Source organism: Petromyzon marinus, chromosome 1 (assembly GCF_048934315.1).
Source record: "Petromyzon marinus isolate PM22_M1 ecotype Great Lakes invasive population chromosome 1, UKy_Petmar_22M1.pri1.0, whole genome shotgun sequence".
In the NCBI taxonomy this organism is placed as follows: Eukaryota; Metazoa; Chordata; class Hyperoartia; order Petromyzontiformes; family Petromyzontidae; genus Petromyzon; species Petromyzon marinus.
In genome coordinates, this window is record NC_133667.1 from 22509288 (window position 1) to 22532015 (window position 22728).

A 22728-nucleotide genomic window follows, 5' to 3' on the forward strand; every position below is an offset into this window, starting at 1 on the left:
CTTTCACGCGCATTGTCCCGCAGTGTTCATGCTACTGTTGTTATGAAGCATAACGTTGAATTCATGTAAGATCCAAAATGTAAAAATGCATGCAGGAATGTACGTATTTTCAACTTATTTCGTACCGTGTATAACCAACTGTGCTGTTTGGAGGTGCGGAATATTTAGGACGGCCAACAGGCCTTTGATTTATATTGTGAAATATGTTTGTGCTCCAAGTCCATCGCAGCATTAAAAAATATATATATATGCCTATTTACAATAAATTAGTGATCCTCTCACTTGGAGTGTGAGTGCATCACTACAGTCAATATGCTTCTGCAACAGTGAGGTGGCCGGGTGACTGGAAGATACTACTTTAGACTACTCAGCTGGCACCACTGAGATCCTGAGATCTAATACACACAGCCACCCAATGATGAAACTGGGTTAGCTGATACCGGCAAAAATGGTCCCATAGATGGGTTAGTTCTGCACTTTGTTGATGGTTTAATCCTCGTCACAGGGCTGAACATAAAACCCATCATTATCATCATCAGCCATGGTCAATCCACTGCTGGATGAAGGCCTTGCAAAGCCACCGCCATATCTGATGATCTTGCGATGCAATAATTCACCTGGCACCTGCGAACATCTCCCCTGTGGATGTCCTCTCAGATGCGTTCCGTTCCTTGGCTGCCACTGCATCATTATTCCTGACCGTTTGCAATCATCCCTGCTATGCGTACACAAAAATCCAGCATATTAAATTCGTTTTTTTCCCCCCCGCTTAATTCCTATTTTTCTCTGAGAAGTACACATTTCAATTAGATTAAATAAATACTCATTTGGAAGTAATTGTATCAATTAACTCTTCATATATGTTTAGGATTAATGATCTAATCGAATGTGTAGCATTCAGACCCTCCACTACCCTACTCAGCCAAACAAATCTCGCATCAATTCTTGTTATTGTCTCAGCTCACTGCTCAGTTGAAGGATTTTTTTCGTAACTAAATCCCGTGATTAGATACGACGTTTCATTTGATACTATATCAGCGGGTCAGAATTACATCCTGGATTGTTTTTCCAACTTCCTGGATCTTGCCCTTGGGAATTTTGACGTGCTTTCAAACGAAATGCAATATGTATTTGCTAAATTTGAATTTTAAATGAGATACTTGCTATCCGCATCTGGAACTCTACCACGACTGCATCGAGAGAGAGAGGAAGACAGTAACGAGATAAAGTGACGAGAGAGAATGTGATGAGATAAAGTGATGGGAAAGGAGTAGCAACGACATCACAATGATCATCATCATTGTCACCGTTGTCAGCATCATCATTACAGCATCCTTCTAATACGCACCATCATCATTTATAAACTATTATCTATTATGATAATGTTAATGGATTGAATAGCTTATTTATGTATTTATTTAAGGTAATTCATGCAAAAGATTGTCGTACGCCAATATCATTGTCCGCGAAATTTGCTATTCATGAGCATCTCTGGGACGTCTGCATGCTCAGAGAGCAGACGTCAGAAGCAGTCCCATTTCCTTTTCCTCATTGACACGATGGTCCCATGACGTCTGTCGTGTGAATGTGCCATCACACACGTGGAGGGAACTAGCACAGGGTAACCTATTCATAGAATCCCGCGGTGCTTAGTTTCACCCAAAACAGTCCGGAACGCTGCTGCAGGATTTATCTTGGCGTGCCACATCCATCTCGCCCTTATTTTGGTCTCGTGATATATTTGTCCTCATTAGCTCAAGAGAGTCCCACTTGTGTTTAGTTGGTCTACTCTTCCACACGGGAGGGATCTCTAGAGAGTCCCTCTAGCGAGCATTTGGTCTGCATTTCCAAGCTGGTCAGATATCGTGGAAGAGGTGGGATTACTCACGCTTGAACCCACCATACATGACCTGCTGAGCGACGAACTGCCGTTGGTCAATTTATACCACTGGCTGAATAGAGGCAGCGCGCGAGGTTTCATAAACTTGCCCCTTGTTTCAGCCGCTGTGCCAGGCGATCGAACCGGTGACCTCTGGATCGCAAGGTCAGCGCGCTCACCACCGGCAGACGGCAGCACCTGCATGACCCCCGGTGTGAACTCACCGTACGACTCCGCGAGGGTTACGCTACGTTCACTACCAGAGCTCGGGCCGATTCGGCAGCAGAAGTTTACTCATCGCACATCAGAGGTGCCACGGTGGTGAGATGTTAGCTACCTCGCCTGGTATACAGGAGGTCGTGGGTTCAATGCCGCCCGTGACGCCTGTATATTTGGATTAACACGGAGGCTTTCGCGACCAATATCATTCATAATAGAGGGGTTTTTTTTGGGTTAGATCGCGTTAATATATAAATGTTGTGTCGTTAAACCCGCCACCACCCGACACAGCCAACTAGTAAGGGTAGTCACGTAAACAGAACATGCCAATTCGTCACTAGTACAGCACACCGGTGTGTTGGAGAGCACGTTGCATTCGTGCCCGTGGTTATTGAAGGCACAGTGTGCACAGAGCAGCGATCTCGGTGGAGAAGGGTACAACTTAGCTTTGTTGGACACGATCACACAACGCAAACGTATTCTTTTCATAACACGCTGAGAAAGCACGCTTCTTATGAATGGTGCTTTCACCGCACTGCCCAGTTTCAGGCGATTTGTGCTGTATGTCTCGCCGATGTGCTTCCGGGCAGTGAATCGAATTCTTAATCCCGAAGACACTCCCAGCAACGTGGGGCGAAACGTCGGACATGGCGCGGCACGACTCGGACACTTGGGGCAGAGCGATTTTCACCGGACGTGTTCGAAACGACGCATCCCCCAGTTTTGGAGTGTAAGAATGCTGTTCATTTGTTTTACAAATTTAAATTTGTCATACAAATTAACTCGTCAAATGTAAAGGAATCTAATTCCCTCCATGAGTACGAAAGTCAAAAACCATTCCACAGGGTGCCATGGTGCATTCAGCACGACGCCGCATATCTGACTCGCTGGGGCTGCGGTGTAGACGGATACGTGGAAATGTCGGATATGTGACCACGTACAAACATTGGCAGCTACACCACTAATAGGCTATCGGACTAACAAAAATAACCGCAAACTTATTTAAACATAGGAAACCGCTTTCCTGTACTTAAGAGGTAAGCGAATGTACGTGCGATTAAGAATTAATTTTTCTACACTAATCCCTCGTTATTCGGGAGGGATACGTTCCGGAGATGCTCGTGAAAAGCACATTTTTCATAAATTACCTTAAATAAATACATACATAAGACATTAAATACAATAACATTGGATAGCTTAAATTTGTCTCATCACCTTATCTCATCACTTTCTCTCGATGCAGAGCTTGAGATGCGATTCGCAGTTTGCCAAAATCGCGGATAGCAAGTTTGTGAAGAACGAGGAAATACTCTATGTAGAATGGAGAACTTTGTGAACGGCCATAAATTACAACAGCTACAATGTGCACAAAGACAGCACTGGGTGTTAGGTGGTTAGCGTGGATATACAACAGTCGGACATGCGACCTTGTACTGCACAAGCAGTACTCAGATGGAGAGCCCCATCTCAAGCCATTCAGGTACCGCTCTCTGCCGCACCAAAAAAAATAACTAACGGCTCCTGTTTTTAATTAGACGACGTTATCATAATCATCAGCAACCATGACCCGATGACTTAGTGTTGGATGAAGACCTCCCCACACTCTGACCATCCCACACAGTCCCCTGATGCCACAATCCAACTCATTCCTGCACACAAGCTGATCTCAGCACTCCCATCTCGGGTGTGTTTTATTTGTCTATTTTAATTTGTATATATTTTTCTTGTGATTTACGTACCTTTCCTATACTGTGCACTCCTATTGTGTTTTAGTGTTGTTTGTTGTTGTAACGTCATGACCCTCTCCAACTGGACATCTGTGAAAAAGAGCTTCAGAACTCATCGGATTCCTCCAGTATGAATGTATATTTCTTATTCTGTGGCCTCTCCTTTGTATGCCGTTCAATCATCAGTCTCACGCATCGGCCATCATCCCTCCTAACGATGCGTCCTGTCCAAGGCCACACTTACTCTCCTTAGCAATCAATATTGTTTTAAAGCTTTCGTGACTGCAAGGATTCATCTTCTTAGGTTCTTTCGGTAAAGTCACGTAGAATGAGAATAAAATAATAAATTGATAAAATAAAATAACACAATAATATTCTCACGACGTTTCGGCCACAACACAAGCGGCCTTCATCAGGTGAAGGGGACGAGACTGACAGCGCTGTCCTCCATACAGTCTCGTCCCCTTCACCTGATGAAGGCCGCTTGTGTTGTGGCCGAAACGTCGTGCTGTCCTCCAGACAGTCTCGCCCCCTTCACCTGATGAAGGCCGCTTGTGTTGTGGCCGAAACGTCGTGAGAATATTATTGTGTTATTTTATTTTATCAATTTATTATTTTATTCTCATTCTACGTGACTTTACCGAAAGAACCAAAGAAGATGAATCAATATTGTGTTTCTAATTTGCGTTCCTTCCCTGATCAATGTTTCCTCTTCCTGTCTCTCAGTGTAATTCCAAGATAAGCTGTTAAAAGGGAGACCTTTGGCTGTCATGAACAAAAAAACAACAAGATATAATTCTGAAGTTTTCTTTTTTCTAAGAAACTGAGAATCTCTGTTGCAATTAAGCAATGGAGATTTTACCGCTACCCCAACCCCTATCACTACCCTAACCCCTATCACTACCCTAACCCCTATCACTACCCTAAGCCCTATCACTACCCCTATCACTATCCTAACCCTTATCACTACCCCAACCATTATCACTACCCCTATCACTATCCTAACCCCTATCACTACTCCAACCCCTTCTTAACCACTCCCACCTGTTTTCCTGTCACCATAACTACACCACCACTTTCAGTAATATCACTCTTTATCTCAACTACTAACATATTGATGCACCATTTTATAAGTATTGGCAAGCATTCTGGAATAAGGCACTATATAAACATCTATATAAGATAAGTGAATTTAAATATCTTTTATGTGTATGCAATACGAGTATTTATCTGCTCCTGATGCGGTTATCTGGCTTGACCACCTGAATGTGCCATTGTAGTTGATGCCCTGTGTCTACATCAGCCAAGCTTTATCTGGAGGTTGATAGAACGAACACAAGGCGACTTGGCTACACATGACAGCTCATCGAAGTGTCTTATAATCACATGTGGGAATTCATAGCAGGGGAGTGCGGAGAAAAATCCACACGACCACAACAGGAACAGAAACTCGCGAACTGCAAATATACAACAGGCATCGTCAGGGTCGACCTCCACCACGGCACCCCAAGAAATATATGAAACAGGCAAAACAAATGATACAATACAAACGCATTCTTGAAACCCATACGTAACCCCAGAATCATTGCAGCTCGTGAAATAATGGGCAGGCGAATCGTTATGCATGTTTAAATCAACAGCCTCAAATAACACAACAAAAGTGAGTCCTCGTGGCTTGCAGGGTCAGAATGAACTCGAACTGTGGCTCCCTGGATGTGCTTTAATCTCTACGATCTTTCAAAATCCACACACATTGCTTTTAATGCAGAGATTTATCCTACCAAGCTCCTACCTGTCTCATTACGAGCATTAAAAAAAAACCTTTTTGTTCGCCATTCAGTGCCCTTTGTTTTTGCAACCCTTTCTTATGGGTATTACTTATCCCCCGTGGGCATGCATATGGGGTGATCCAGGCTAAACTGTCATCGAAACTTTGTGGCCGCTCGCTGATTCAGAGCGACTCTTTTGAACAACATTAATGCGACATGCGTACACGTTGATAGCGGCTGGTTTGACACGATCTCTATTGCAGCTCCTTAAAACAATTTCCATCGTTGACATTGATTGACGTGGCCATTTGGAAACAAATAAATGCATTATAAACTGTCAAATGCTTAACTTTACCTGTACCCAGCAAGTTAAGCGATGCAGGGATTTCAAACATTTCAAACAGGGCAAAGTGCAAAGCCGACACCGCTGAGATCCTGGATGATTAAAACGGGTTCTCAATTGTAGATAGTTGGTGGTCTTAGCCTGATCACCAACGGCTGCATAAAACAACCTATCACATTAAGTTTGTCTGTATCCCGCAAGCACTTAATTTAGCTAAATTCCAGCTCTGTTATTTAAAAATATCGATTTGACTCTCATTCCCCTCCCCCCCGCTATGGGGACTAGAGGTCACTTGAAGGAATTTCAGCGAAAGCTCAAGAGTATCTGCTTCTGCAGGGCCATTCTTTAGCATGAAGGGTTGCACTGCTTTGCGAGAGATCTGAATAAACTATTTTGCCTCGTGACACAACACGATAAGTAAGGGAGACTAGAGGCAGTGTGTTTAGAAGAGAAAAAGAAGATGCATCGGAAGGGCTGTATAGATTCCACCAGTGTAGGGAGGATAACGTGGACACGTGGCTGTGTAGATTTCACCAGTGTAGGGAGGACAACGTGGACACGTGGCTGTGTAGATTCCACCAGTGTAGGGAGGACAACGTGGACACGTGGCTGTGTAGATTCCACCAGTGTAGGGAGTACAACGTGGACACGTGGCTGTGTAGATTCCACCAGTGTAGGGAGGACAACGTGGACACGTGGATGGGACGAGAGAAGAGGCACGGGATGGAGGGAAATCTGAACAGCCGACGAATAAGAAGACGGCGTGACACCGATAGTTGCATTGAAATTGCGTGAGAGAAACAAGTGAATGGAGATGTAATTTCAACGTTGATTATTGCCGTGCATACAATGGTGATATTGAAGAGGAATTGTATAAAAGGAATTGTATAGTTCTACATTGAAGAATCGAGGAACAGACGCAACGTGGTTGCCGGTCCATTGCTGTTAAGTGGCGGGCGAATCATGCTCATACAGTCTGCCATAGAGTATTTGTGATTGGGCCCTATGCATCTAAACAGCCTCCAAGTTCAAAATCAATACCTTTGAATGTTGTTACTTTGTGTGACCTTCAATTGTAACGGAGTGCTGGTTGTGAGGAGAAGGACCCCAGCAGATTGATGGCGCTGGGTGAGAGGCGGAGACAACATTTGGGTTGACAGGGATTGGAGGGCATTTGAGAGGAATTATGGTGAGAGTTTATGCGACCAAATTTGAAGTCATGATTTTCAGCAAGTGGATTGAATGCATATTCTTTACATTGTTATACGATAAACGTATAACAAAAAAAATGGTGTATGTTGAACTTATTTCGCACCATATGTAGCCAACCGTGCTTAATCGACAGTGTGGGGGAAGGACAACAAACTAAACACAAAGAGTAGATCTAGATTTAAAAGATCCAGTGGCTTCCTAATATCGAAAGGAAGAGCTTTCCAGACGGCCACAGAAGCGCATCTCAAAATTCGCAATGCAGTGACCATGTGTGTTTGATGGCAGTCAAAAGCCGCTGCTGTGAGGATGACCGGAGTTCGCTTGATGGTTAATGCTCCTTGACGATATCAGCAAGGTACATAGTAAGGGTATGAGATTTGGATAAATAAAGATAATAATGTTTAGTTTCATATGACATGCAAAATGCATCTCACAATCGCTGACGAGCCACAGACAGGCTGGAAAGCAGCGAAGGCGGTGAGCTAATGTCAACATTTGTCCAAGCTCTGTGGTCCTCTATATATGTTTTAAGGCAATTAATGAGTGTTCACACGTGGGAGAAAACTGGAGCACCCGGATCAATTTTATCAGACCAGGATCCAAACAACAAAAATATCAGATCAAGTATACTGATGGCATAATCTGATCGAATTGGCTGCCTGAGATGTGTCTAATTATTACAAATTAATCTGTTTGTGGTTTGCCATGAGAGTTGGCACAGGAAACTATTATAGATACATGTTTTCCCCCAAAACACCATATAATTTTACTACAGGGTACTAACGAGTAAGTTTTGAGAGTTGGGAGTAGTTCAAGAAATGTTGGATACCACTGCACTATGCAATAGCGTAATCACTAAATAGTAATACAAATGTGTATTGTTGAAATTTTAGCCCTTAATATATACTTATCACGTATTCATTGCTACACGAGTGAAATAATGATTTGAAGAGGCGACATCCATTTAATACATTTTCTCCTCTCGACATTTAAATAAGATATTTAATTGAAGCAAAAATCTGAATGGATGCAATTTGTACAAATATGCTCAAATACCTCTATGATTTTATAGAAAGCGTGTAAGCATCACAGCAATTAGTATTCCACACATGTATAATCTTGGCAACCCCAAAACAATTTCCCGGCCATACCCATGCAAATCGGACATTTAAATGTTTTCATGGCTTGAGCCTTCCTTTGATTAAAACAATACATTGTACTTACCAGTATTATGAAAACAAAGGCAATCAGGCATTGTGTTGAACCAAATGTTCTCTGCTGGTCTTCACAAGTAATTTACCTGCTTTTGTTGATATCCAATAATATCTCCAATAACCCGCAACCAAATGTTTTTGTATCATTTTGCCACCAAAATTAGATTTAAAAATAAAAATTCTCAACATTTACGGCAATGCACTTCGCAGGATTTCGTCGCATAATTAATGAGAGATGCTGTTTAAATTTACACAACACAGTGTGTCAGTGTTGATTTGAGGTCTACGTTGACTGCACAACAACATTATAAATACTCATACGATTTGTTTAAAGGCAGTGTTGTTAGACCCAGTCATCTTGAGCTTGCTGTGCATCTATGGTAAAACAAATTATAGCATGGGGCTCTTGTATCTTCTAAGCAACTATAGTACAAAGATATACGACAAATAATAACAATTCATCTTTAGGCAGCTAGTACAGCCATGCCTCCTCCTGTCTGTCACCAATTTTAAAAAAGTTGAATTTGCAGCTGTCAAAATATGTCACATTTCCCAGGGCCGTTTGACGCGTTACCGATGGGCCATGTCACCACCCAGTGTTGCGAGAGTTACCTTCACTAGAGGTGACACAAGACATCTGTGCAGATTCCCAGAAAATAAAAAAAAAACTTCTATTGTGATTGGCAGGCCAACACTGGTGTTTTAGGACTTCGTGTAAACGTGCGTTTGCCACAAATGAACCACAACACCTCGATGATCTCGTCAAGGAACATAATCTATCACGCATACTCCGGTCATCCTCGCAGCGGCTTTTGGATAGCCATTGAACAAAGACGGGCACTGCATTCACGTGCTTTCAGATGCCCTTCTGCGGCCGTCTGGAAAGCTCCTCCTTCCGATATTAGGAAGGTACTTGGAGCTATGCACTTTCAAATCTAGATTGAAAATGCATTTCTTTAAAACTGCTTTTTGTGTTTATTTTGTTGTCATTCCCCTCCACCTCCGATTAGCAGGGTTGGCTACGTATGGTGCAAAAGAAATGTAACATACATACGTACATAACAAAGCATATCAATGAAGCACTTGCACCACTTAACATTTATTGCGTAGCAGCTAAGCCCACAATACTCCCGAATTGTAAAAAACCATGAACCTTCATCCCTTGAGATATGAACGAGCAACATGTTCTCATAGGCTACCTCGGAAGTCAAATACCGCCGCAAACAAAACACATTATCCACCAATCACAAAACGTTGTCCCTTTCACCTCAACGTCACCCATTAAACACAGGGTCACCTCTAAATGGACATCACCTGGCAGATACCTGCTCATACCTGGACATGGCTCCGCTCGCTCCAATTCACATCACCAAACCCACTCCATCCTCGCGTTGCCACCTCCGCGGTACAAACAACTGTGACCTACCATGCGAAGAGGAATATTCTCACCGCACTCTTTGGTGCTTTCGGTAAAGTCACGTGGGTATAAAATAAAATAAATCACGACGTTTCGGGCGCAACACAAGCGTCCGTCATCAGGTGGGAAAGCACTTTACCGAAAGAACCAAAGAGTATGGATTCCTGCAGTCACGAAAGTTTCAAATCAACATTGAATATCTCACTATTCCGGAAAAGGGGAAATCCGCACGTACATGCATTGTCTTGAATTGTGCAGTGGTACTCTTCATGTTTCGGAAAGACTTCCAGATTTTTCCAGGACAGCTGCCTCAAAATTAAGATGATGCTGGGAAAACCAGGACAAGTTGCAACCCTACTCCACCCAATCGTCACAGAGCATCTCTGCCTTCCCCCCTTAGCACACAGCCTGCTACACCAACACTCGCGCAACACAGCAACCAACCAACACTACCATGACAGTCAACACGAGGAGCACTCGTGCCTTTATTGCTCATCATGTTGCGAATAATATACTATTATCATAATAGAATACGTTTTTTCGCTGGCTGGGTGGCGTCCCTGATGATTTCACTCTGCATGGTGACGCATCCCTGGAATCAAATGCTTATTAAAGTGGGGGTTGTGAATCACACAGCTTTTATCGTATTTCTAACCTGCTGGGCTATACAGGAGGCCAGGAGATGGGAGTACAGCAAATGGGTTCCAGATCCGTCATTCTGGATGTTTCAGTGTTATCCCCTTGTGCTTGTAGGTTTTCTCCGATACAAAGATAAAGATCTCCCCGTACAGTCTGAACACTCGTGCAAGTGTGTTGATGACAAGTGCTGTTAGCGAGCGCCTATGAAGGCCGGCATGGCACACGAAGGGGTGGGTGGCCAGCACCACGCCCGGCAGCCTTTGTCTCCCTCGTGTTTACACACCATGCACCAGGTTCTCATTTGAGGCTGAGTCGACCAAGGGGAGGCCCAGGACTCATTCAGATAATATTCCCTTGTGTTGGCCATTGAGCATAAATCGAACTCAGGTTGCCGGGTTCGCAGCAGGATGCGCTAAAAGTACACAACCACTCCCCATGATTTGACCCACATCCAAACACGACCAAAATGAGGTCTCTACTGGGGAAACCTTGAATAAAACTCAGGACTACTTCATTATAATCATCATCATTACTTGAAATATGTTTCCCTAGAGGGACCTGATTTCTGTACAAGTTTAAGATGAGAAACGTGCCATGAAAGATGAAAGCACATTTTCTCTAACATCAAAGTCAGGAGACATGTGTACTTTGATCTCTATTTGTCAAGATTCTTCTGGAACAAAAGTGAACATGTAATGGTGATGGCCATAATGCTCCGGATAACTTGAATTACTGTACATTTCTTTGCAAAGCACAGCTTTATTTTGCCTTTGTGTAAATTTAATTGTATTAATATATAAATACTGACTCTCGTCTCAGGATTGTGAACTGTCTGCCACTGACTCGGGACCACCAAAGGAGATGAACACTACCAAATGCTGGTTTGAATATGGAGACACTTTGACCTTGAGCATGTAAATATAGCGAGCCACCAGCACTGTGAGGGAACGCTCAACCTACAATTGGAAGGTTTTGAGTTACAATTCTGGTTAAAAATTCAAGAGTATATCCAAGAATGGGAGTGTGGAGTTGACACTCCTGGCTGAGGGCCACCGACAGATAGGTAACACCACATTCTTATTTTAGTAGGGAGACACTGACTTTTTGAGCACGGGCACCACAGTGACGATATGTTAAATGCCTCGCCTGGTATACAGGAGGTCGTGGACTCGATCCCAACCCTAACGCCTGTGCATTGGGAGTTTGCATGTTCTCCCCGTGGCCCCGTGAGTGCGTGGATTTTCCTCCGGTTTTTCCCTCCACAGATGATGAGCCACTTCGTTGAGCTATCATTTGTGGCCAGGTCACTAATGAAAAATGTGTTCAGTTTAGTTTAGACCATGTATATGAAAGTCTTTGGGTCTATCATTGTGCGTTGGTCTGTTTAGACTCATCAGGACGGTGTGAGGCTTTCAACATCACGCAACGTTCTGCCTCTCTTCTCTGATTTCCATCTGTTGGCCACACCTAAGATGGGGAGCGAGCAGGTAAGTCATCATGGCCTTTACTAGAAAATAGGGCAATCTAGTAAATAAAGGCTAGAGTGGGCATATTAGCTTAACATAGCTTGACATCTTGTATTGGTCTATACTCGGTGCTAATATGTACATGCTCCGCATAAGTGTGATATTTCCCAATGATAACTTTAATTATGAAGACGTATTTCATTGGTAGATATGTAATATTGTATTTGAAAATTATTTGCACCATCAAGACAATCATCACCATGAGCTGTGGTCAATCTCATTTTTAAATAAAAGTTGAAAACATTTTAGCGTAAGTAATTTTGGCTAATATATAAACCGTTTAGATTATGACATCTGAGTAAAGATCTCTCTTTTTTAAATACAGTGTGTTCTCCGTTCATGCAGTATAACTCCGATAATAAACGGTAAGCTTTACCAAGAAAATATTAACATCCGACTTGTAAATGAGGGTTCGCATTTACAAGCATCTCACCAAACCCAGCTTCTTAGTTTAAGCCGGTACGTGCGTGCGTTAGACTGGGGAGCGGAGTTGTTACGCTTAGCGCGCTGCGCCATGAACCCGGCTACCCGAGTTCGATTCCCGCTCAGGGCCAACACCGGTGACGATTATCTGAAGCGGTCCTCGGCCTGCCCTCGGTCGACTCAGCCTCAAATGAGTACCTGGTGCGGAGTGTAAGCATCGCCACTGGAGAGACAAAGGCGGTCGGGCGTGGTGGTGGCCACCCACCCCCTCGTGTGCCATGCCGGCCTTCATAGGTGCTCACTAACAGCATTTGCCCCAACAGTCCGTTAAAGGTTATAAAGAGGATCGTTATAATTTTCTTTGTTAGACTGTTTACACTTTTGTGATTCCACTGTTCCTAAAGAAGCTCCCAACACGTGGAGTGAAACGTCGGACATCGTGCTGAACAAGACGCGCTCAACCAGAAACACATCGGAGAACTTTGTGTTGGTATGCTCTGATAGGACAAGTAGTTTCATTTATAGAACGACTTCAGTAAATATGAAGAAAACCAAAACTCCACGTGACTTTCTCAATTCAAGACAGTAATTGCAAGTGTGATCGGTGTCCCATGTGCTGCAAGCTCAATGGACATAATATATATATTCAGTCGTTCTGTTTAATGAACCAACAAAGAAATATATTTAATAATAACTGCATCGTTAAAGTATCGTGTTTCCATGATTCGGCACGTTCAAAGCCCTCTCCAAACACTGCACCCTCTTGCTCTGAGTGCAGATTAAGTGCAGCTAGCCTAATAAGGATTTATACAGAAATCTAAACTAAAACGATTACCAAGTGAGTGAATTAAGGGCAGGTAACATGAAATAACCTGTAATCTTGTCAAAGGTCATAAGTACTGTATATGTGTGGGCATTAGTCTTAGCAAGAGATTATGTTTGCAAAACGTGTTCATTGTGTTTTCATTTGTAACGAACTTAATGCAGGAATGATCTTGGCAAACCTGAATTACAGTTCAGGCCTGATCGCAAACTCCTCGGTTTATTGTCAACTATACAAACATGTTATTGTAGCTGTTAGCTATCAACGGTTTGTTTGTTCACTCAAAACATTCCAACGCATTTTGCAGGTGAAAAATAATGTTCACAAAAGCTTAGCAGTCCCATGGTTATCGGTTTCATTGCTTGAGTTTGAAAAATATATGCAGGTAACAGTCGTTGTTTGTAAGCTAGCCACTGTTTGTCTCTGTCCGGTGCAGCTCCATTCAAGCTGCATGAAACACGTCGAACATCAGTTCACTGAGCTTACCAACTGATTGAAATACTGACTCGATTTTAACAGCCGAGTTTTAATAAATTAGCAACTGCAAGTCAGTTTACATGCGCGAGGGAAACTGGAGCACCAGGAAAAAAAAGCCACATGCGTGTTCACGTTCAACCTGGACAAACCCCCGATCCACACAAACGTTCATCGGATCCCGTTTACCGGCAGCACAATCTGAACGAATTGGCTGACTTGAGTTTTGAGTGTAATTATTACATATTAATGCGCAATTAATAATGTTAACAATCGCTAGTAGGTTTCTTCTTTACTGCCACGTATGCCGTAGTAGGATACGCGAGTCCCTGGTTGCGGTCAATTAAGAGGGTCTTTCTAAAGTTAATGATGATGCGTCGGGAATTTGAGTAATGCTTTTGCCCTTGCATCCTATGCACGAGCGGTTCCTAATGCCGGGTGGGTAGCTGTCCGTGGTGCTGAGAGCACACGCGAGCGGACTTAGCGACACGAAGCCGCTTACCCGTTTCAGCCCTCTCAACTTGACAACAAACTTCACGAGTGCTCGTTTCTCCGGCTGATTAAATCCTGGGCGAATTCATATTAATCTGCACAAAATGTTATGCTAATAGGTGTCATCAAATTCACAGGGTACTCATTTTATGGACTAAACACAGCGTAGAGGGGCGGGGGGGGAGGCTGTGTCCATTGAGCCAAACAGTGACAGTCCACTTTTTTTGTATTGTCGCATCATAGTTGTGCATCATCGATGGTAACTTAAACGCACCATCAACTGGCTCCATCAAGCGCAGTTGCCGAGTCAACTCGCCGCTTGCTCACCGTATCTGCATTGACCACGCGAGCGACGTGCGAGCAACTCGCATGGGACAGAGCGAGGGGAAGCTCTTCTGTCGATCGCTCTCTCACCTTGTCATCCTCAGCTGCCGTGACCCTGACGACCCGTCTGCGCACGATGTTGTTCTTCACCCAGCCCTCCACGTTCGCGTTGAACTTCATGAAGATCACGTAGCTGATGTAGCAGCACAGCAGCGTGACGCTCTCCCACCACATGATCTGGTTGTCCAGGAAGAAGATGATGAGCATGATGAGGTCGATGATGTAGAAACTCACGTCCCGAAATAGTGGCCACCACGTGAGGCGGAGGATCTCCTTGGAGAAGACGGCGCACATGCCGATGACGAACAGGATGTTGAAGACGGCTGAGCCCACGATGGTGCCGATACCCACGTTGCTGTGCGAGATGAAGACCCCGATGAGCGACGTGAAGAGCTCGGGCGCCGAACCGCCCGCGGCCATGAACGTCGCTCCCGCCACGTCTTCGGAGATGCGCAGCTTCTCCGTGATGACCGTGAGCGCCGGCACAAAGAACTCGTCGCACACGATGGCCAGCGAGATGAACATGTACATCATGCCCATGATGTGGAATGCCACGGCACCCTGGCGTCGCTCCGCCAGCGAGAAGAGGTCCTGCGGGTAGTCCCCCTGCGGTTCGTAGGCGACGGCCGACGCGTTGTCTGCCGCTCGCCTCTCGGCTCGCCCACCCAGGTTCGCGCTCGCGTTGCCCGCGGACGCGTTCCTCCACCGCCGCCCCCCGTCCGTCTCGTTGTTGCCGACCCCCTCCTCTTGTAGAGCCCTCCTCGTTCTGAAAGATGCGGACGGCGTCCGGACGATGGCCGCGTCCGGCGCCTGCTCGTCATCCGTCCTCGGCGTGCCGTCCTCCGGCGAGGAGAGCAGCAGGCAGGCGCAGGTGGTCACGGTGGCCAGGAAGAGGATGCGGTCACAGCGGAACCTTTTCTTTCTCTTGCGAGGGTGCATGGCGACGGAGCGGCTCTGCCAGGGGTCTCTGCCCGACGTCTCCGAGTCCTGCCGGTGCTGATGCGTCATCGTTGCGGCGTCCCCCGCTAATGTTGGAGGAGGCGCGAGGCTGCACAGGTGATGGCTGTCGTGTGACTGCTGCTGTTGTTGTTCTTGTTGTTCTTGTTCTTGTTGTTGTTCTTGTTGTTGTTGTTCTTGTTGTTGTTGTTCTTGTTGTTGTTGTTCTTGTTGTTGTTCTTGTTCCTCCAGAGACGCCTTGGCCCGCGCAGCATCGTCAGCGGTGAGAGCGATCTCCGCCAGCAGTTCTGGGAAGATCAAAGCGGTCTCACGTGAGTGTCCTTTACTCCTGCCACCCGTTACAGCGCCCACTGCGTGTGCCAAGCTCCGCACAGATAGTCGACCAATACTATTTAGTTGTGGGACGGTTGTCAATTTGGGCTGTAATGCCGGCACACGATGGTCTCCTCTCGTGAACGATACTACAGGGTTTTTTAACTTTGACTTTACAGCAGACGGCGAGGTTTAACAGTAAATCACCACAAATATATACATCGCTGTATTGTACCCATGCTGCGGGTAGCAGGGTGCGGGGTTTGAACCGTCACGTCCGTGTGGATTGGCTCCCGAGCGATCTGTCCGATGTTTGTACCGTCTCAATACCCATAAAGCGACGATTGTGATGATCTCGTCATTGTTATCACCTTTTTTTTGTTACCCAGGAAAGCCTCACAGATTCTCATGAAACTTTTCCTGCCAATTTTTTTTTTTTGCAGTCGGTGACAGTGATTGCTGTGCGCAGTATATTTCAAACGAGTAATGTCATTGTGGGTAATTATTTTTTCTTTACGTGGGACATGACGCCAAAATACAATGGCCTACTCTCGCGGGAATCTCGAACGTCCTCCCCGAAGCAGACAGGGCCTATTTTATTATGCTCAATGAGATAAGTGTTAATCAGGCCGACCGCTGGATTTGAACCGCGAATCGCTGGCTACAAATAATCATTCGCGTCATTGTGGGGAATATAAATAGCCAAATAAATGAGCAGAAAATGTGTCCTTCACATGTCTGTCCACGTGAAATAAGTACGCACGTTACTACACGACATAGGACCCATACCGTAAAGAGAGGAAGGATCCTTACATGTAAGATGGGCAGTGTCTCGTCTGCTGCTGATGAGACACCGTATGTCGAAACCGGTCCAGAGATTATTCTTTGGGTCTTTCGCTAAAAGTCACGTAGATAGGTTCAAAGAAAATAACAAAAAACTATGAAGTTTCGATCACAACATAAGCGGTCGTCATCAGGAGGAAAGAGATGACGATCGCTTGTGTTGTGATTGAAGCGTCGTAGTTTTTTGTTATATTTTGTTAAATTCTTTGAACCTATCTATGCGACTTTACCGAAAGAATATGAATTCCTGCAGTCACGAAAGCCATAAGTCAAGATTTTTTTGGTCCAGAGATTCTCTCGTATTGAAATCAATGCTGCAAAAACGAGCCCGTGCGGCTGACGGATTGTGTAACTTTTATCACGTTTTGCGGAGAGACTACTTATTTTGTTAACCCCGCTAGCGATGCTGGTTGTAGATTGCACACCGCCAGGGATACTTGTGATTACCTCGTGTGGACTATCTCGGGTTATCATGAGAACGACAATCTGCCAATATCCTCTGCAGATGCGTGCATCGTGCATTATTTTCACGTGAAGTGACGGACAGTAATGTTTATACAAACGTGAGTGTGTGTTTGTTCATACGCCAGGAGGTTTTAAACACAGTATTTACAAAATGTGTTTTTTTTTACAATGACATATTATACAGGGTGCTTAACATTTTTTTTAACACTTCTGAGAATTTGCAACAACACCACAAGAAACGTGCTGCTGCCTCTGGAGACCACCTGGAGATGATTCCGGGCACGTGTTGACAACGATGGCGAACAAGTGGTGACACGTGTTGAAAACGATGGCGAACAAGTGGTGACACGTGTTGACAACGATGGCGAACAAGTGGTGACACGTGTTGACAACGATGGCGAACAAGTGGTGACACGTGTTGACAACGATGGCGAACAAGTGGTGACACGTGTTGACAACGATGGCGAACAAGTGGTGTGACGTGTTGACAACGATGGCGAACAAGTGGTGACACGTGTTGACAACGATGGCGAACAAGTGGTGACACGTGTTGAGAACGATGGCGAACAAGTGGTGACACGTGTTGACAACGATGGCGAACAAGTGGTGACACGTATTGACAACGATGGCGAACAAGTGGTGACACGTGTTGACAACGATGGCGAACACGTGGTGACACGTGTTGACAACGATGGCGAACAAGTGGTGACACGTGTTGACAACGATGGCGAACACGTGGTGACACGTGTTGACAACGATGGCGAACACGTGGTGACACGTGTTGACAACGATGGCGAACACGTGGTGACACGTGTTGACAACGATGGCGAACACGTGGTGACACGTGTTGACAACGATGGCGAACACGTGGTGACACGTGTTGACAACGATGGCGAACACGTGGTGACACGTGTTGACAACGATGGCGAACACGTGGTGACACGTGTTCACAACGATGGCGAACACGTGGTGACACGTGTTGATAACGAACACGTGGTGACACGTGTTGACAACGATGGCGAACACGTGGTGACACGTGTTCACAACGATGGCGAACACGTGGTGACACGTGTTGACAACGATGGCGAACAAGTGGTGACACGTGTTGACAACGATGGCGAACACGTGGTGACACGTGTTGACAACGATGGCGAACACGTGGTGACACGTGTTCACAACGATGGTGAACACGTGGTGACACGTGTTGACAACGATGGCGAACACGTGGTGACACGTGTTGACAACGATGGCGAACAGGTGGTGACACGTGTTGACAACGATGGCGAACACGTGGTGACACGTGTTGACAACGATGGCGAACAGGTGGTGACACGTGTTGACAACGATGGCGAACACGTGGTGACACGTGTTGACAACGATGGCGAACACGTGGTGACACGTGTTGACAACGATGGCGAACACGTGGTGACACGTGTTAACAACGATGGCGAACAAGTGGTGACACGTGTTGACAACGATGGCGAACACGTGGTGACACGTGTTGACAATGATGGCGAACACGTGGTGACACGTGTTGACAACGATGGCGAACACGTGGTGACACGAAGAAAGCACAGAGAAGCAGGAAGACAGCCACGCGACAGCCGGCACAAACAATTGCCCAAGCTCTACGGTCCTCTCTACATTACGGTGTTATTGGACAATTAATTAGTGTTTACATGTGGGACGAAACGGGAGGACCTGCAGAAAACCCACTCATAGCAAGGCGGGATACGATGGATTTTCACAACATTTGTGCAATCCACCAACTCTCGCTGCATTACCGGCGTGCATAGCCACCACCGCCCGGCCTCTTTATGTGCTCTGAAAAAGGGCCATTGCCTGAAACGTCGCTTATTATTATATCCTTCTTTGTCTTTAAGGCCACAGTATTGTCGACGAATGTCTTGAGTTGTTTCGCTATTTGTACCTGTACACCACTCCCAACGCAGCAAAATAACCAAACAGTTCGTTTAATATAAACGCAGCAGTCCTATTTGCTCGACGAATGTCTTGAGTTGTTTCGCTATTTGTACCTGTACACCACTCCCAACGCAGCAAAATAACCAAACAGTTCGTTTAATATAAATGCAGCAGTCCTATTTGCTCGGCTTGAGAGAAGGGAAACGCTAACTCAAGAGACGAGACCGCGCGCAACGGACTGGGAAACACACCTCGTGTGTCGAGGACCTGCGAGCTCACACAACAACGCGTAGCTCAGTTTTCTCCATTGCAAGCCCCACACGGGGTCACTGACGGTGACCTTTAGTGAGGCCCCTGACGTGCGGCTCCCGACAATACCCAACTACGTGACAACACCCCCCCCCCCCCATCGTCGTGCCGTCAAAGCCGACAACGGTTTCAAGGGTGTGTGTGTCGGCCTTCACGCTGATGTCTTATCGGCGAAAGTGGCGCCACCGAAGAAAATGAGTGAAGAACACCGATGTGTGTAACACGTATTCTTCCGCGACCGATGTCATCCATAACGGAGGGTTTTCTTTGGGTTAGGTCGCGTAAAATGTGTCGTTAAACCCGCCGCCACCCGACACAGCCAATTAGTAAGGTTTGTCGCGTAAACAAAACGCGTCAGTTCGTTACCAGTTCAGCACACCGGTGCGTTGGAGAGAAAACCCACAGCATTTACAATTCGAGTCCGACGTTTCGCCGGTAATGAAAACCAACCTCATCAGGCGAGAGCCAGAGAGGGGTGATTGTGATGTCGTCATTTGTGAGCCAATCACGTGGGAAGACCAGACGGGGGTTAATCTATTCATATCAATTACAATGGATATCCAGTCTTGGTTGGCTTATTCACAGACAAACCTTACTAATTGGCTGTGTCGGGTGGTGGCGGGTTTAACGACACATTTATATTTACACGATTAAGGGTTGTTCCAGGCCCTGCTCTTCCCATCTCTGACGATTCGCTCAGCATCCTGGGACCTTTTACGGCACGCGCAGCGAAACGTCGGACATCATGGTGATGAACAGCAGGCGGTAATAATCTGTACGGCACAATAGTAACAACAAAAAAAACCTAAGCTGCAGTAGGTGAACGTCTGGCTCAATGTTAACGCCGACGCCGATTCGGTGGAGCAGACTTGCTGCCACCGAAAGGGTTAACACAGCGATGATTATGCTGCAACTAAAACCTCCAAAACAACGACTCGAATGCGTTTCTCTGACTACTGTGGGGGTGGGGGGGGTTCACGCGACGAGACGGACGCTGTGATACGTGAAGGTGAGAGGCGACGATGACTTAACAACGGATAGCAGCGATTCGCAAAGACAAAGATCCCCCGTATAGCCTGAAACAGACTGTAGGGGCAAGTGCTGTTAGCGAGCACCTATGAAGGCCGGAACGGCACACGAGGGGGTGGGTGGCCAGCACCACGCCCGACCGCCTTTGTCTCCCTAGTGGCGATGTTTACACACCGCGCCAGGTACTCATTTGAGGCTGAGTCGACCTAGGGGAGGCCCAGGACCGGTTCAGATAATCGTCACCGGTGTTGGCGGTGAGCGGGATTTGAACTCAGGTCGCCGGGTTTATAGCGCAGCGCGCTAACCGCTCCACCACCGCTCCCCACTAGCGCTTCGCACACGCACACACGCAGCTGTGTAGCGCTGTGGATGGAGCTAAACTAAACGCAGCTGTGTAGCGCTGTGGATGGAGCGTTCGGACTCACGGTTTGAAGGGTTTTGAGTTCAAATCCCGGTGGTGAAGTCTGCTCAACTCGTGCCAATAATATAAAGATAGAACTAATACCTACACAGCGTTGTGTCCGCCCACCTGCAAACTACAGCACAATCGTACTAGGACGTGGTGAAGAGCGTGGCACGCTCTCGATTGGCTTCAGCTTCACGGAGGAAATGTACTCGGTTCACTGATGATAACGATGGACATCGGTGTTTATTTTTTTTATATATATATAAAAGCGTTTAACGCGAGACTAAATCAATCATGACTGTCGCCTGACCTGGTCCGATAAGTGAAACCAATCAACATTCACGGGCTGTCATTTTTTGAGATCCCTCAATCGAACAATTCGTTCCCCCCCCCACCCCCCATATTTGTCTCCACATAATTGTAAACTCGACAGTATTGATGCCAAATGTAAGCTCTCTACCGCGTCTACAAAATAGCACATCATCAGTTCGACCGTGGCCAAGCAGGCCAAACTATGAACCAAATAGTAACCCACGATCACCTGCACTCCTTCAATGGATGAGGAATAACACAACGACACGAACGAACTCTCCCCTTGAAGCCCTCTCGCGGCTAGCAGACCTCGACACTGCTACTTAGCTCCTGGACATATCACCATCGCACCGCAGTAAGACGAAGAATCCGATTGATGAGTCACTCAGCAACGATGCATCTCTATCGTGTAATGAATAAGAAAGAGTTCGTACCACGGATCACCCAGCGCTCGTACACATTCAACAGTACTTTCCCATTACAAAGGCAAATTTGATTACCAATTAATTTTCAATTTCAGCATCGCGTTCACGGCGCAGGCGATTATTACGCAACGAGATGCCGTGGCTTCTGTGTGCCCCGTGTCAGCCAAAATCAGCACCACAGAAACCACCCCCCCGCCCCCCAAGATAGAACGTCTGGACTACCCTACCGTGCCCCACACGTAGTTGTCAGGTATTTACCCGGCCTTACGCATCAGCGTCTCCGCAGCCGGAGTTCGCCCAGGTGTGCTGCTGCTGCTGCTGGGTCCAGGCGGAGTCCCGGGCGGTTGGCAGCTGTGACACTGTGCTGGGCTGCGAATCCCACGGGAGTCCGGGCAGACTGAATAGCGCCAACGCGAGGAGTGCTAAGAGCCGGGGCTGGTGGAGGTGGTGGGGGGGAGAGAGAGAGGGAGGGAGGGAATGAGGGAGGGGAGAGAGAGAGAGAGAGGATGGAGGGGGGACAGACACGAAGGTGCAGTGGAGGAGCTTGCGAAAGGAGATTATACGAATGTGTAACCCGATGGATTGATTATAGAGAGAGCCGACCAATACGAGGTAAGCAGTGGAGATGGGATGGGTGTGGTCTGGTATAGTCATCTGTAGTATTTGTATACGAGGATAAATATAGCGCCCGCAAGCTGAGAGCCTTTCGCAAGGCATGTGTGTTTGTGTGTGTCGACTCGTTATTAAATTAGTACCTGGTGCGGTGCGTAAATATAAGTACTGGGCAGACAAAGGCATCCGGGTGTGGTGCTGGCCCACCCACCACCCCCCATCATGTGCAGTGCCAACCGTAATAGGTGCTCACTGACAGCACTTGCCCCAACAGTCCGTATGGCCATATGGGAGATGTTCATCTCAGTGGTCACGTGCTCTGGCGTGGGACCCTTTGAAATGGCATGCATTGCGTAACACTTTAATATGTGGATCACATTACGGACACAAGCGTAGATGCGCGTGGGTAAAGGAAGGTACGAGACAGCTTTGTAGATAAATAACACGTCGTCTAGATGAATGTATATCGCTATTACAAGATAAATTTGGAATGCATTGTGCACGCAGATAACAGGATACAAAATTGGGCACAAGATGCATACAATGTAGAGATTGTATATTTACACCAGGTATGCATTGTGTTCATGGCTGACT

The 22728-nt window shown here is 46.2% G+C and overlaps 1 protein-coding gene across 3 annotated transcripts in view; it reads right to left on the reverse strand.

The window, feature by feature from the left end:
• Positions 1-22375, reverse strand: part of LOC116956955 (sodium/potassium/calcium exchanger 2-like) — an 85057-nt gene extending 62682 nt beyond the window's left edge. Inside the window, exons 1-2 of one of the 3 annotated variants that reach the window (XM_032979040.2) lie at positions 21781-22375; positions 14572-15785 (exon numbers count right to left, since the gene is read on the reverse strand). In XM_032979040.2, the coding sequence (XP_032834931.1) occupies positions 14572-15549 (978 nt within the window). In that variant the 5' untranslated portion in view covers positions 15550-15785; positions 21781-22375. The remainder of the gene's footprint in view (positions 1-14571; positions 15786-21780) is intronic. The other 2 variants (XM_032978886.2, XM_032978954.2) reach the window with 2 other exon arrangements.
• Positions 22376-22728: the final 353 nt, after the last annotated feature.